Source organism: Peromyscus eremicus, chromosome 1, assembly GCF_949786415.1.
Source record: "Peromyscus eremicus chromosome 1, PerEre_H2_v1, whole genome shotgun sequence".
Lineage (NCBI taxonomy): Eukaryota > Metazoa > Chordata > Mammalia > Rodentia > Cricetidae > Peromyscus > Peromyscus eremicus.
In genome coordinates, this window is record NC_081416.1 from 83,764,819 (window position 1) to 83,779,470 (window position 14,652).

General features: G+C 46.6%; 1 protein-coding gene across 1 annotated transcript in view; it reads left to right on the forward strand.

The window, feature by feature from the left end:
- Nucleotides 1-14,401, forward strand: part of Tmc7 (transmembrane channel like 7) — a 48,542-nt gene extending 34,141 nt beyond the window's left edge. The window contains exons 8-16 of the mRNA XM_059268215.1: nucleotides 572-745; nucleotides 1,487-1,644; nucleotides 3,831-3,948; nucleotides 4,140-4,237; nucleotides 6,089-6,275; nucleotides 8,912-9,042; nucleotides 9,892-10,047; nucleotides 12,258-12,336; nucleotides 13,979-14,401. Coding sequence (XP_059124198.1) covers nucleotides 572-745; nucleotides 1,487-1,644; nucleotides 3,831-3,948; nucleotides 4,140-4,237; nucleotides 6,089-6,275; nucleotides 8,912-9,042; nucleotides 9,892-10,047; nucleotides 12,258-12,336; nucleotides 13,979-14,053 — 1,176 coding nt within the window. The 3' untranslated portion in view covers nucleotides 14,054-14,401. The remainder of the gene's footprint in view (nucleotides 1-571; nucleotides 746-1,486; nucleotides 1,645-3,830; nucleotides 3,949-4,139; nucleotides 4,238-6,088; nucleotides 6,276-8,911; nucleotides 9,043-9,891; nucleotides 10,048-12,257; nucleotides 12,337-13,978) is intronic.
- The last annotated feature ends 251 nt before the right edge of the window (nucleotides 14,402-14,652 follow it).

The window sequence follows — 14,652 nt, forward strand, 5'->3', positions numbered from 1 at the left end:
CACTAACTATGAACAGATCAAATTCTCCTGTTAGAAGCAGAGACTCCCAGGCTGGATTAAAAACAAACAACCATAGCAGGACATACTCATAATCTTAGCTACTTGAAAGGTGGAGGCAGAAGAGCTAAAATTTTAGGCAATTTAATAAGACTACCTCAAAAATAAAAGCTTTTTTTTTTAAGGGCTGGAGATGTAGGTGGTTGGTAGAGTGCTGTCCTAGCATACACAGAGCCCTGGGTTCAACCCTCAGAACTTCAGATAAATAAATGACAAGTTAATAAACAAAATTAAAATAATGATATATCCCATTTAAAGAAATACTGCACCATCTGCTCGTATGCATGTGCACACACACAGCATCATAAATGCTGATTCAGCTTACACATTTATTACAAAGCCAAGTGCAGTCTCCCGTAGGAGGTTCTACCTTACCATAAGCCTTACATATAAAAACTGGTGGGGCTTAGCCTGGGGAAGATCTTGGGCAACATAAATATTTAAGAGAAATCTGTGGGATATGTTACAAAATCCCCCTCCCATTGCTCACAAATGAGTTTTCTTTGGTCCCCAGGCAGATCTGGAGGAAGAGAGAATCCGGCAGAAAATAGCTGAAAGGACCTCAGAGGAAACCATACGCATCTACTCCCTGAGGCTGTTCTTGAACTGCATTGTGCTGGCTGTGCTGGCAGCGTGCTTTTACGCAATCTACCTAGCTACTACCTTCTCACAGGAACACATGAAAAAGGTAAGGGTTCCGTGAGAGTCAGTTGACCTTGTGCTCTGGCGTGGCGGCACATACACATGCACACACACACACATAATGTATAGAAGTCTAAATTGGTCTAGTGGCTGTCAGTCATCACACCTTACATACCCAAATACCATAAATACCATCCAATTTGTGGCTTTGTCATTCGTTCATATACTGTGGCTATCTTCTGTGTGGTACAAGATGGTTCACTGCCGTATCCACATGCTAGCCAAAGGGAGAGTGGTGGAGCTCATCTTTAAGGATGAAATAAGGAGTTTGATTTAAAACTTCTGCTCTATTGCCTCTGCTAGAATTTAGTTTAGTTGTACCTGGCTTCCAGGAAGGCTCAGAAATGTAGTTTTCATCTTGGATAGCTCTACACATGGCTAAGTGATCTGCTACTATGAAGGAAGGATGAAATGGCTGTCACAAATCAATCATTAGAACATTCTCGGAAGTAACTTGAAAGGGCTGTTCATACAGCATAGACAGAGTTCTGTATCCTTCACTAATATGTCCAGTAGCATTCATTATTCCTCCAGCATGGCACTAGGTCTCAGCATGTGTGCATCTAAGGAAGGTTCCAAGCATCTAAAGCTGATGTTTCCCAGCCACACTGGATGATAAATATGCTTCCTGTGTCTGCTCAGCATGCACAGTTGAGTTCTTTTCAGTTCAAGTCTTCGCTGTCACCATCCCACTTACCCTGACCAGTGCTTTCTATTATCTTTCCAGGAAATTGACAAGATGGTTTTTGGGGAGAACCTCCTGATATTGTACCTCCCATCCATTGTGATCACACTGGCCAATTTCATTACCCCAATCATCTTTGCCAGGATCATCCACTATGAGGATTACTCGCCAGGCTTTGAGATCCGCCTGACAATTCTTAGGTAATGCCTAACTGCATGCATGCCAGGTAGACCATTGCTTGTTCATGGTAGACATTGCTAGTCGATTGTGGCATATTTTCCGGATATGCTAAGAATCATCCTTCCTTTTGATGAGCCCCATGAATAAATTATCATTTGCACACGCAGTGAAGGGCCTTAGACTTCAGTCTCCTGTCAGTATTATACTTTTGATTCTGTATTAACTGAAAGCATAAGGTGGGGCCTTAGAAGGTCATACTGTTCTAAAGATGTTAGAATTGACAAGATTAGGCAGAGTCCCGAGAGTTCACACTGGTAAATAAAGATGGCTGAGTGGGTACTGTGCTTGAATAGGATTTCTTTTTCTACTTCTCAAATATCCAAGACTAAGCTTTTTTATTTTTTATTTTTTGTTTTCTTTTTTTTGAGACTGTCTTAGGGTTTCTGTTGCTGCAATGAAAACACCATGACCAAAAAAGCAAGTTGGGGAGGAAAGGGTTTATTTGGCTTATACTTCCATATCATTGTTCATCATCAAAGGAAGTCAAGAACAGAAACTCAAGCAGGCTGAGAACCTGGAGGCAGGAGCTGATGCAGAGCCATGGAGGAATGCTACTTACTGACTTGGTCTACATGACCTGTTCAGCCTGCTTTCTTATAGAACCCAGGACCACCAGCCCAGGGGTGATACCACTCACAGTAGGCTGGGCCCTCCCCCATCAATCACTAAATAAGAAAATGCCCTACAGGCTTGCCTACAGCCCAGTCTTACAGAGATTTTCTTTTTCTTTTTCTTTTTTTTTCTTTTTTCTTTTTTTAAGAGCTGAGGACCGAACCCAGGGCCTTGCACTTGCTAGGCAAGTGGTCTACCACTGAACTAAATCCCCAACCCTGTTACAGAGGTTTTTTAATTGAGGCTTCCCCCTCTCTGATGATTCTACCTTGTGTCAAGCTGACATAAAACTAGCCAGGACAGACAGTCTCGGTATGTTTAAAAAGGCTAAGGAATTTGTCTTTTATCCTGGAGAGCCTTCTATGTGGCTGAGTGAACTGCTGTTGAGAAAGACAATGGCTGTTGGAAATCTGTATGATGTCCTCTATGGCCTCAACTCTAGATTCTTCAGCCTCAGCCCACTAAGTGCTGGGATTTACAGTCCTGAGCCACCACTCCAGACTGTATTTATATCTTTTTTAAGGCAAGCAAACAAGAAAACCTTTGCATTTTGTAATATGGGGTGGGAGGGGGAGAATTTTATTATTAGCACTTATCTGGACAAAATAGTGCATTTCATTGTGATATTTTCACACATGTGTATAGTATGTTTCAATCATATTGACTTCCTCCATATTCTGTGCCTCTTTTCACTTATGTGGTACCCTCCCAGTCATTGTAGGAATTTTTAAGCTTTTCCAGTCAATGGATCCATCCATACTTGATCTTTGGCCCACCTTATTTCATGCATTCTTCTTGTTTAACAAAACTTTACCACATATTCCAAAATAGAGCCAGTCTCCATGATGGAGGGGCTGGTGGCTTGTTCATATTAGGATTCACACAGGTCCACGTCCACATGCTGTTTGATTACTGAATCAGTCCTCCCCCCCTCCCGTCCCATCTGTGTGTCGTCCCCCCCCCCCCCCCCCCCCCCCGCCTCTTCCTCTCTGAATCAGGGTCTCACTATGTGGCTGACCTTGAACTCATCTTCTGTGTACCATCATGCCTTGCTTTTTCCTGCCTTAGAACTGCAGGAGAGATGGCTCAGCGGTTAGGAGCTCTTGCAGAAGAACTGAGTTTAGGTCCTAGCACCCACATCAGGTATAACCTCAGTTCTAGGGGATTCAGTGTCCCCTTCTGGCCTCTATGGGCACCTGCATGCATGTGCACATGTCCACACACAAACTCATACATGTGCATATAAATAACTTGTAATATATAGGTATATGATATATATTATATATATCATACATATAAATATATATATATATATATATATATATATATATATATATATATATAACATGAAGTTACCATTTGATCCATTTAAAGTGTACAATTCATTGGCCTTATGTCACTTCCCTGCCATCTACTTCCGCAGCAGAAATTGCTGAGGCTCAGGTTTGCAAGGAAGGTGCCTGTGTTCCTCAGCGTCTGGTCCACAGGAAGGCCAGCCCTGATGCCTTCTCTTCCCCTCTCCTCTTTCCCACAGATGCGTCTTTATGCGGCTGGCCACCATCTGCGTGCTGGTGTTCACGCTGGGCTCCAAGATCACCTCCTGTGGTGACAGCACGTGCGAACTCTGCGGCTATAACCAGAAACTCTACCCGGTGAGCCCTGGCCTTGACTCCCAGCATCAAAGCGCGTCTGGCCCCATGCTGAGCATGGTCAAGCATGCTTGGATACTGAAGTCTGTGCAGGAGCGCAGGAGCAGCGGGATGTGGAGATGTTTGAAGACACTGAAGGCTGGCTTCCTGGGCTGGGAGTGGTCCTTTATTATGTCTCCATGTCTCGATTTCAGTGCTGGGAGACACAGGTGGGGCAGGAGATGTACAAGCTGATGATCTTCGACTTCATCATCATCCTGGCCGTGACACTGTTTGTGGATTTCCCCAGGAAGTAAGTGTGGAAGTCCCTGCCACCCCAGCTCCATGACTGGAAGCTCCCAACCCAGCTGTTCTCCACAAGTGCTGGGTGACTTCACAGTCACCGAGGAACCACTGACATCTGGTGACTTTCAAATATCTCTAGGCTGTTGACCACATCTTTAGGTGGTACCCTGGTACCGGGGGTGGAGATGGTACCACCTCCCGTAAGGTCCCACAAGGCCTCCTGGTGTTGAATTCCTGTACTTGATGCAGCCAAGGCCCTACCAGGGCATTCACATTAGGTGTAGCTTTTGGATCTGGATTCACACCAGCTTCTTGCTGATCATATGACTGGGGACAAGTTATTTCTCTCAATAACAAGACACGGAATTTCTCACCTGAGACAGGGACGGATGATAGCAGGGCCACCTCATAGCCTTTCCCTGAGAATAAGCAAGATAGCTGTCTTAGTTAGTTAGGGTCTCTATTGCTGTGAAGAGACACCATGACCACAGCATCCCTTATAAAGGAAAACATTTAGTTGGGGTTCCTCTCTTACAGTTTCAGAGGTTCAGTCTGTTATCATCATGGCAGGACATGGTGCTGGAGAAGGAGCTGAAAGTTCTTCATCTTGAGCCACAGGCAGCAGGAGGAGTCTGTGATACTAGGCCTAGCTTGAGTGTAGGAGACCTCAAAGCCCACCCCACAGTGACACACTTCCTCCAACAAGGCCACACCTCCTAATAGTGCCACTCCCTGTGGGGACCATTTTCTTTCACACCACCACAATAACACAGATCCAAACTGGGAGAATACTCTGTGGCACAGAGCTCAATAGAACGTGACCCTCACCACTGTGACTCACCACTGTGACCCTCCTCACCACTGTGACTCACCTCTGTGACCCTCCTCACCACTGTGACTCACCACTGTGACCCTCCTCACCACTGTGACTCACCTCTGTGACCCTCACCTCTGTGACCCTCACCATTGTGGTCACTGTTCTTCCGGGAGTCTTAAGGGACTCTCGTCTGCTCTCCACACAGTCAAGGTACCCAGGGTGTGACAATGCAGGCCTGTCATTCCAGCACTCAGGAGGTTGAGGCAGGAGCACTCTGAGTTCCAGACCAGCCTGGGCAACTTGAGCAGATAATTCAGATGTGAAATTATCTAGAAGTCCAGTGAGCCCTAAAGTCAGATATTAGGAAAGGAAGTGTAGGGGCCAGAAAGATGTCTCAGAGAGTAAGGCACTGGTCACCCACCTGAGGTTGCTCACTGGGACCCACATTGTGGAAGGAGAGAATTGATTCTCACAAGTTGTCCTCTGGCCTCTACACATGTGCTATTGCACATCTGTGCTCCCGGGTACATACATACATATGAACATACATACATAACATTTCTTTTTAATAAAAAAGAAACATTGGGCAGAGGAAATGATTCATTCAGTCAGTAAAGCACTTGCCATACAAACATGAGGACCTGAATTCACATCTCCAACACCTGTGTAAAAGCCTGGAGTGGCAGCTTGTGCCTGTAATCCCAGCATTGGAGAGTTGGAGATGGGAGGATCCCTGGGCTCAGTGGCCAGCCACTTCAGCCCAATCAGTGAGCTGTGGGCTCAGTGAGAGACCCTGCCTCAAAACATAAGGTGGAGCATGACTGAGGGAGACATCTGATGTCAGTCTCTGGCCTCTGCAGGCACACTCACACACCTACATGCACAAACACGTATACACTCATACATACACACACACACACACACACACACACACACACACACTCGAACTTGCTATGTCAATGATAGTGGTTGGTGGAATTGGTTCTATTGCCTTAGGGGCACTTGTAGACTCAGGTAAGAATGTATCTAGTTTGCTTCCAGGCTCCTGGTGAACTACTGTGCCTCCTCGAAGCTGATCCAGTGCTGGGGCCAGCAGGAGTTCGCCATCCCAGACAACGTCCTGGGCATCGTGTATGGACAGACCATCTGCTGGATTGGAGCCTTCTTTTCCCCGCTCCTCCCTGCAATCGCCACCTTGAAATTCATTATCATCTTTTATGTGAAAGAGGTGAGGAAAGCGGATGGGGCTCACACCCTGCACCCCTCTTTCTGTCAGTGTGCTGTTGCAGTGCTGTGGACAGGAACCCAGTGCCTGCAGCGTGCCAGGCCAGCGGTACAGCACTGAGCTGTGTCCCTAGCCCCGTCTGAGGCACTGACATCGTAATTACATGTCCCTCCAACCAGGGCCTCCTGCAATGTCGCTTCCTTAATATGTGTTTACTCTGGGAAAAGGCTTCCAGTAACTTTTCACATCTTTTTGCTGTATATTTCTGACTAGCCTCAAATCCCCGATCTTCCTGCCTCGACCTCCCAAGTGCTGGGCTTACAGGTCGTTTTTGTTTTGTTTTGTTTGACAACTTTCTAGGCACATTTAAGAATTGCTTTGTTCCTGTGATGTAAATGGAGTTTTTATGTGTGACTGACTGGCTGAGCTGAGTCTCACCTAGGAATGAAACAGCAGTGGTATATTCCAGTGACATGTAGCCAGGAGTTTGTTGATTTCTGTTTCGTGATTTTTGGAGTCAGTGCATAGCTTTTCGGGGCTTGGTGACTGGCACAGCTCATGTCCCCACACATTGTGGCAGGACCAGATGCTACATGGGTGAGGTGGCCCTGCACGTGACTGGCTTGCCTGGACTTACTAGTTTGTTCATTATTATGAAGCAAGCCACACTCATTTTCAAATGAAGACGGAGATTTTTTAAAGATATCTCTCTCTCTCTCTCTCTCTCTCTCTCTCTCTCTCTCTCTCTCTCTCTCTCTCTCTCTGTGTGTGTGTGGGGGGGGGGGGTGGAGGGCAGAGGTGTTCTCAGATGAGTTACAGGGAATCGTGAGCTGTCTGGTGTGGGTGCTGGGAACTAGCTCAGGTCCTCTGTAAGATTAACACATGCTCTTAGCTACTGAGCCATCTCACCAGCCCCCATTCTCATTAAACAATAAAACAAGCATATAAATAGTAATTACCACCCTTCTCCTGCCTATTCTTTGTTAATAAGCCTAAGATTTATTTTTAATTAGTTCATTTCTTTTAAAGTGTTGGCACTTAAACCCAGAACTTGGAACATGATAGGCAAGTACCATGCCATTCACCTACATACCCACCCCAAGTCTAAAATTTTTTGATTGCCTATCAATTAAAGTATGGAAATAGTAGTGTTCGTAATGAAGATGGTGACAATAGCGGATAATAATACCATTAGCTGGTGCCCCTCGGTGCCCCCACTTCCTGTCTGTGGTGCTTACCTCCAGCCCTGGAATAGCCACTAATGTTTTATGAAGGAGAATGCTGAGGCTCGGAGGGTTACCTGGCCCAAGGTCACACAGTGTGAGCATGTGCCCGAGTGTTAGGGTCAGGTGTGGCTTGCTGCCGCTGAGTATGGCTGCCCACCCCGTGAGTGGGACCTTGCATTGGGCGAGACTTTATTCTGGCTGCCTCGGCCTTTGGCCTGTGTTCTCATGTCTTCATTTGGAAACATCAGTTACCTGATGTCATCAGAGGAGACAGGACTGTGGACACATTCACGGGGAAACACTGGTTGGCTAGTGAGTTCCCATGCGCGGTGTAGTGAAGGGCATGTGGGTGGAATGGGTCACTGGCCTCTTGTGGGACACAGGCTCCAGGCCCTGCCTGCTGGCTGAGTATGCCCTAGAACTAAGCTCACAAGTTGTTCCGGTGCCTGTGGAATTCAGACAAGTTTCATGTCCTACCCAGAAATGCAGGTGGTTTGTTTGTTCATCTTATTGGAAATAGTATGCCTTTATTTTTCTTTCTCTCCTTTTCTACTTGATAATTCCTTCAAGTCTTTTACCCTCGGTGTAAATATTTGTTTCTAACACATAGGAAAGATTATGTGCTTGTAAAATGTTCAAGCAAAATATCTCCTTAGTTGTCATAGATCATTGTAGATCCATTTATTTATATTTAAGTCCCTGTGAATAATAAAATAATAAAACTTTAATGTTTATGCTATACAGGGCCTTGAAATTTAACATTTTCCATTCACTGTGTGGTATATAACAGGTATCTCATCCTTTTTTTTTTTTTTTTTTTTTCCCAAGACAGGGTTTCTCTGTGTAGGTTTGGAGCCTGTCCTGGAACTCACTCTGTAGCCCAGGCTGGCTTTGAACTCACAGAGATCTGCCTGCCTTTGCCTCCCAAGCGCTGGGATTAAAGGTGTGCACCACTACCGCCTGGCTGGTATCTCATCCTTTTAAAGTGCTGTGTGCACTCTGTCTCACAGATCACTGTAAAGTGCTGAGTGCATTCTGTCTCACAGATCACTGTAAAGCGCTGTGTGCATTCTGTCTCACAGATCACTGTAAAGTGCTGTGTGCATTCTGTCTCACAGATCACTGTAAAGTGCTGTGTGCATTCTGTCTCACAGATCACTTTAAGGAGGCCCCACTGTTAGCTTTCAACATTCCTTCTGGATTATTCCCTCTCTTCAGCAGTTGTAGTATCACTGTGTTTTGGTCAGTTCTTCCTATTATGTCATCAACATGAATTTCCCCAGCCGGGACCTGTGCTGAGCATCCTTTTGGACACTGTCCCCTGGCAGGGTAGACAGTCCCCAGTTGTACTGCAATGTGGGACTCCACTGCTCAGGACTCTTATTTTTTTCTCTTTTCTCTTTTGTTCCATAGTTGAGTCTTCTTTACACCTGCAGACCCTCCCCAAGGCAGTTCAGAGCATCCAATTCTAACTTCTTCTTCCTGCTGGTGTTGCTGATTGGGCTGTGCTTAGCAATAATACCGCTAACAATCAGCATGTCTCGGTAAGTAGTTCTTCGTTTTCTAAACTGCTCCTTTCTTTTGTGACTTGCATCTCAAGAACTCATGGGCTTTTCTAGAGCCCACAGACGTGCCTGCTGGCTTCACCTGACTTACCTATTTTGATTTTCCTTTGTTTTGTTTGGTCTTGCTACTTTTAAAGCTTGGGGGATAGAGACAGGCAGCTCCCAGGGCTCACTGGCCAGCCAGACTGGTCAAAAGGGCAAGCCCCAGGTCCAGTGTTCACTGAGAAGCCCTGCTTTAAAAAAGGAAGACACTGATGTTGACCTCTGCCTCTGGGCACAGACAGACATACACATGCATTTGTACACACACACACACACACACACACACATGCACATACATGCCCATACACATGCGCGCACACGTGCACACACACACACACACACACACACACACACAAAGAGGAAACATTGCTATTTTATTCCTGCCAGTTTCAAATTTCTCAGCTATCCCAGCAGTCTTCACAGGTTTATTTTGAAGTCTTTCCCACCTACCCCACTGTGCCTGGCTGTCAAATCTTTGTAGTCGTCTTTGATTCTTTAAGGACTCCAGGGTGTTTTCTCTGTCTTTGGATTAAGAGACTGGGGAATACGTATTTGTCTAATATGTTCCTTCTGTGACAGCAAGCTTCCATTTCTGCCTTGAATGACCTGCAAACTGAAAGTTAGACCTAGAGAGCTGATGTTATCTCAGGGTCAGCTTTTTCAAACATAATGCTGCAGGAACTTCTGGACTTGGAAGTGCGCTGAAGGCTATTGTGTATAAATATGCTGGCCATGCATTGGCAGGCCTCTCAGCCCGGGCTGCATTCCCTCCCTCTGTCCTCGCAGCATCCCTTCCTCGAAAGCCTGTGGGCCATTCACCAACTTCAACACCACCTGGGAGGTTATCCCCCTGACTGTGAGCACCTTCCCCAGCTCCCTTCAGACCCTGATCCATGGCGTCACCTCGGAAGCCTTTGCAGTACCTTTCTTCATGATCATCTGGTGAGTGACCTCCAGACCAGACCAGTATGTCTCCTCTCACTTGGGAAACAGAAGATGTGTGTCAGAATGGTTTTTGTTACTGTGACAGAATACCAAGAGAATCGATTTAGAAGGAGGAGAGCTTCATCCTGGCTCGGGGTTTCAGACACGCCATTCCATGGTAACTTGGCCCTGTTGCCTTTGGGCCTGTAGTAGCCTAGTAGAGCATGGTTGGTGAGAGGAAAAGTATCAGCTCAGGACCTCCAACACCAAGTTCTCGGCACAAAGGAGATTTATTTGTCCAGAGCCACAAAGGGCAGGGAATAAGGGACAAAGACAGGAGATAGAGGACAGGGAGAAGGGGAAGGGAACTAGGGAGAGGGGGACAAAGGACAGCCTCTGCGTAGCAAGGAGACAGACGTGGCCCGTAGGAAAGTGGCAGTTTATAAAGGAAAAAGGAAAAACACCGTGTTAGGATGAGTGTTTAATTTTAATTGGGCATGTTGATTAACCAAAGGAGGCTTTTGATGGCTGGACTTCAACACTTAGATAACTGGACCTTGTGTGGTCAGCCTCAGGAGGAGGAAGTGGCCAACTAAGGGAATGGACTTTGATGTCCAGCTTTAGGAATGTAATCTAATGGTTTTTAGCAAGGCAGGGGGAATGGGAGAGAGGGGCAGGGCCTGCCAGAGGCATGCCCACCATGCTCGGGCTGGCCAGAGTCCCTTCAGTGGGAGCACGTGGTACAGGAGGTATTCACTTCATGTCCACTGGGAAGCAAAGAAAGAGGAAAGGACCTGGGTTTTGATATCCCCTTCAAGGACACACCCCAATGACCTACCTTCCTCTTGCTAGACCCCATCTCCTAATAGTACCACCTGCTGGGAGCCACAGTATTAGCACATGGGCCTTTGGGAATACCCAAAGTTGTCACACGCAAGGTTTGACAAGTTACTGAGCTTCTCTGAACCTCACTTTCCCATTTTAAAATGACATAATAACACTTACTCTTTCAGGGGAATGTTGACTAGACTCAGAAAGTTTACACACATAAGGCCTGAGCCCCATGTGCTTGCTTATAAAAACAGAAAACATGGCCTATTTCTAACATCACTGGTGGTTTGCCTAAATCTTGCACTCTATGAGGAAAAGAACCCCACAAAACCATGGATCAGTGGGTGACAGAAGACTCTAGAAAGTAGCTTGTGCTTGACCCTGCCTCTGCCATGTCTAAGCCACAATTAACTGAAACTGACTGCACCTTCCACACCTTAACTTACAAATCGCTCTTATCCTATGATGTGATTAGTCCAGGGGGAAAAAAAAATTATAGGAAGTAGCTTGAAGAAAAAAAGCTCATGAAAAGAGGAATCTTATTCCTTGCTGAGATTAGTAAAATGACTTAGGGATGCTAAGCTAGCTGACCTGGGCGTCGAGAAGCTGTACATACATACTGAACTATCAGCAATGGGTTAATAGTTTGCCCAATGCCCCCTGGTGGTGGACATCTGCTCTGCCTTTGCTGGCTTTGGAGGCCTGTGGCTTGAAGAGACTTGGAGAATCTCTACATCTCCTGGTTATTTGGTCCTCATGTTATCAGCCCTGTCTGGGAACATTAGGCAGGACTGAGGTGAGATTGGCTTCTCCATGAAATGGGGGCTTGCCCTCTGTCCCACCATAACTTGACCCCATCTGAGACCCAGAGCTGCAGATGGGAAGCTGTTAGTGGCTTTTCGTCCTAACCTTGTTGTCTCCGAGTTTTCCTGTATTCATCTCACAGATGAGGGTACTAAGGTCAGAGTGCCTGCCAAGTGAGCGTCCCCAGCCAGTTACTGAAAACTGACTTTCTGGACTTTTCCTCTTGTCACTTTGTCATCCCACACCTCAGGGGAGGAGCATCTGTAAATGATAATTAACCTAGAGAGTTAAAGACTTCTAAGTCAGACTCCCCTGACTCCAGCTGTTTCTTCCATCTCTTTGGGTGATGTGCAGGCTTGCCTGCTTGGCTCTTTTTTCTAGCTAAAGAAAACATAATCCAGAGGAAACAGACTGTTGGTTTTTAGCGGCCCTGCAGGAGTCACAACCCCCTGATGAGTGTCGGGTGGTTTTTATCAGTCTGCAGTCCTGGGGTGCTTTCTGTTGACCTGCAGACGGTACAACCTCCCAGTGATTAAGGGCGGTCTTTAGTGACGCAGGCTCCCTTATGACCTGTCTGTCTGTCTGTCTTGCAGCCTTGTCATGTTCTACTTCATCGCACTGGCTGGAGCACACAAGCGGGTGGTGGTCCAGCTCCGAGAGCAGCTGTTCCTGGTAAGGAAGCACAGACCCAGAGGGTCACCGCCAGGGATATTAAACCAGGACTCTGGGCATGATGGCACAGGCCTGGAATCCTAGCACTCAGGAGGCCGGGCCAGGAAGGTTGCAAGCTCCACATATGCCTGGTCTACACAGTGAGTTCTACACCAGCGAGACCTCGTTTCAAAGAAAGAAAGGGGACACAAAACAGCCCTCTCTAGTTTTATTCACTCACTTGGTTCATCCGGTACCACACCAGAAAGACGGAAGCACTGAAGAGTTAGAGAAGCGATGGATTTGGAATGGAGAGAGAGTTCAGGGTGTAAAGTGCTGCTGCACACGCGTGAGGACCCGAGTTCAACCCCAGCATCCCTGGGAAAGGCAGACACCATGGGTGCATTTGGAGTCCCAGAGCTGAGGGAGCAAAGTCAGGTGGATAGCTAGGCTGACTGGCCGGGAAGCTAACCTATAGGCAAGTTGCTGGTCTAATTGAGAAACTTTGTCTTAAAAAATGGTGGACAGGGAACTGTAGAGATGGCTCAGTGGTTAAGAGCACGCGTTGCTCTTGCAGAGGACCCGGGTTCAATTCTTAGCACCCATATTGGTGCTAAACTCGGAGACAACAATAACCCCATAACCCCAGTTCCAGGGAATCTGACACCTTCTTTTGACACTTCGCAGACACTGGGCATGCACCTGGTACACATACATATATTCAGGCAAAATACTGATGCATATAAAATAAACAAAACTAAAAATAATTTTAAAACAAATACCACCGCCAACTCCCCAACCCCACTTGAGAAATGGTACCTGAGGTTCACTTCTGGCTGCCACATGAATATCCACATACATGCACACATGTTCCCCCACCTCCACGTGGACATGTCCACTTCTATTAGGGCACATACACACAATAAAATAAATTCTGAAAACTAATTTCTGTGAAGATAAAAGCTGGGTTTGTGGAGTGACAGAGGAGCCAAGGCTACTGCAGCCAGCGGCTGTGGAAGGCCTGTTAAAGGAGGTGACATCAGAGGCGAGATGGGATGATGGCAGTAGCAGGTTATTAGAGGTCCTTAGTAGAGGTGGGAGGACCCAGTGTGGGATTAAGCCAGGCACTCTGGGGAGACAAGAGCATGGGTGTATGTGACTAGAGGGCTATGAAGGATGGGTGGGGGCAAGATGATTCTTTGACAGTAGCCAGAGATCTTAGAGGAGGTTTGGGTTTTGAGTATTTGGGTGAAACTGTCTGCCTGTCTGAGACTGGGTCTTTGTAGCCCAGGCTGGTCCCACACTCAGTATATAGTCAGGGATGACCTTCAACTTGTGATCTTCCTACATCACCTCCTAAGGGTTGGGGTTACAGGCATGGACGACCACCCCCAATTTATGCAATGCTGGGAGTAGAACCCAGGGCTGTGTGCATGCCAGGCACTCAGCTCCCATGTACATTTCTAGAAGATCTCCAACTATCATGTGGACAAGGGGTTGTGGTGGGGACCCCAGTAAGGGAGACAGGTCAGACTGGAAGTCATGGTGGTAACCCAATGACTGGATCCCTTACCTTGAGTCTGAGTAGAGACTCACTAGATAGAAATAGTTTCGTACATTTCTAAACCTATGAGATGAACTTTGAACCTGCTTCCCTTTGTAGGAGAGTCGTGACAAGCGTTATCTCATCCAGAAACTAACAGAAGCTCAAAGGGATGTGCGGAGCCAGCCGGCTTGAGCATGAAGATGCTGCCTGCAACTTCTCAGCATGTGACTTTGACGATGACCCTACAAAGTCCACCTGGGTTTGAGTGGAAATGTTAAAACGTATTTTTCTAGACTTTAAGGCTTTAAGCAACCTAGCCAAGTGGGATGACACCTGGTGAGCTGTGGCTCGGACGGCCACCCAGGTTGACACCTGGAGAGCCATAGCTGAGGATTTCACCCAAACACTAACTTCTCAAGTGGCTCAGGCTTTGCAATCAAACAGAGAGAGACTTTTGTTTATTTATTTTTTTGTTTAGACTTTTGTATTTTTTAAAGGTTTGTATGTGTTGTTTTTTCAAAGTAAAACTGAGTTCCCCTATCTCTGAAGCTGGGTGGTTTCTTTGGAAGCCTTTCCAGGTTGAGTGAGTGCCCTCTCAAATGTCAGTGGTGACTTAAACTTAAACCTGACTTCTTTTTTCAAACGAACATGCATCTTCAGGTGCTAAAGGCTGGGAACAGCTGATAAGAATGTGGAGAGACCATCATGGTAGCCTCTGCCATGTGCCCGGACCACACTTGAATTTCCGCCCGTATGGGTGTCAGCCCTTGAGCAGGGGACTGGGGCAGGTT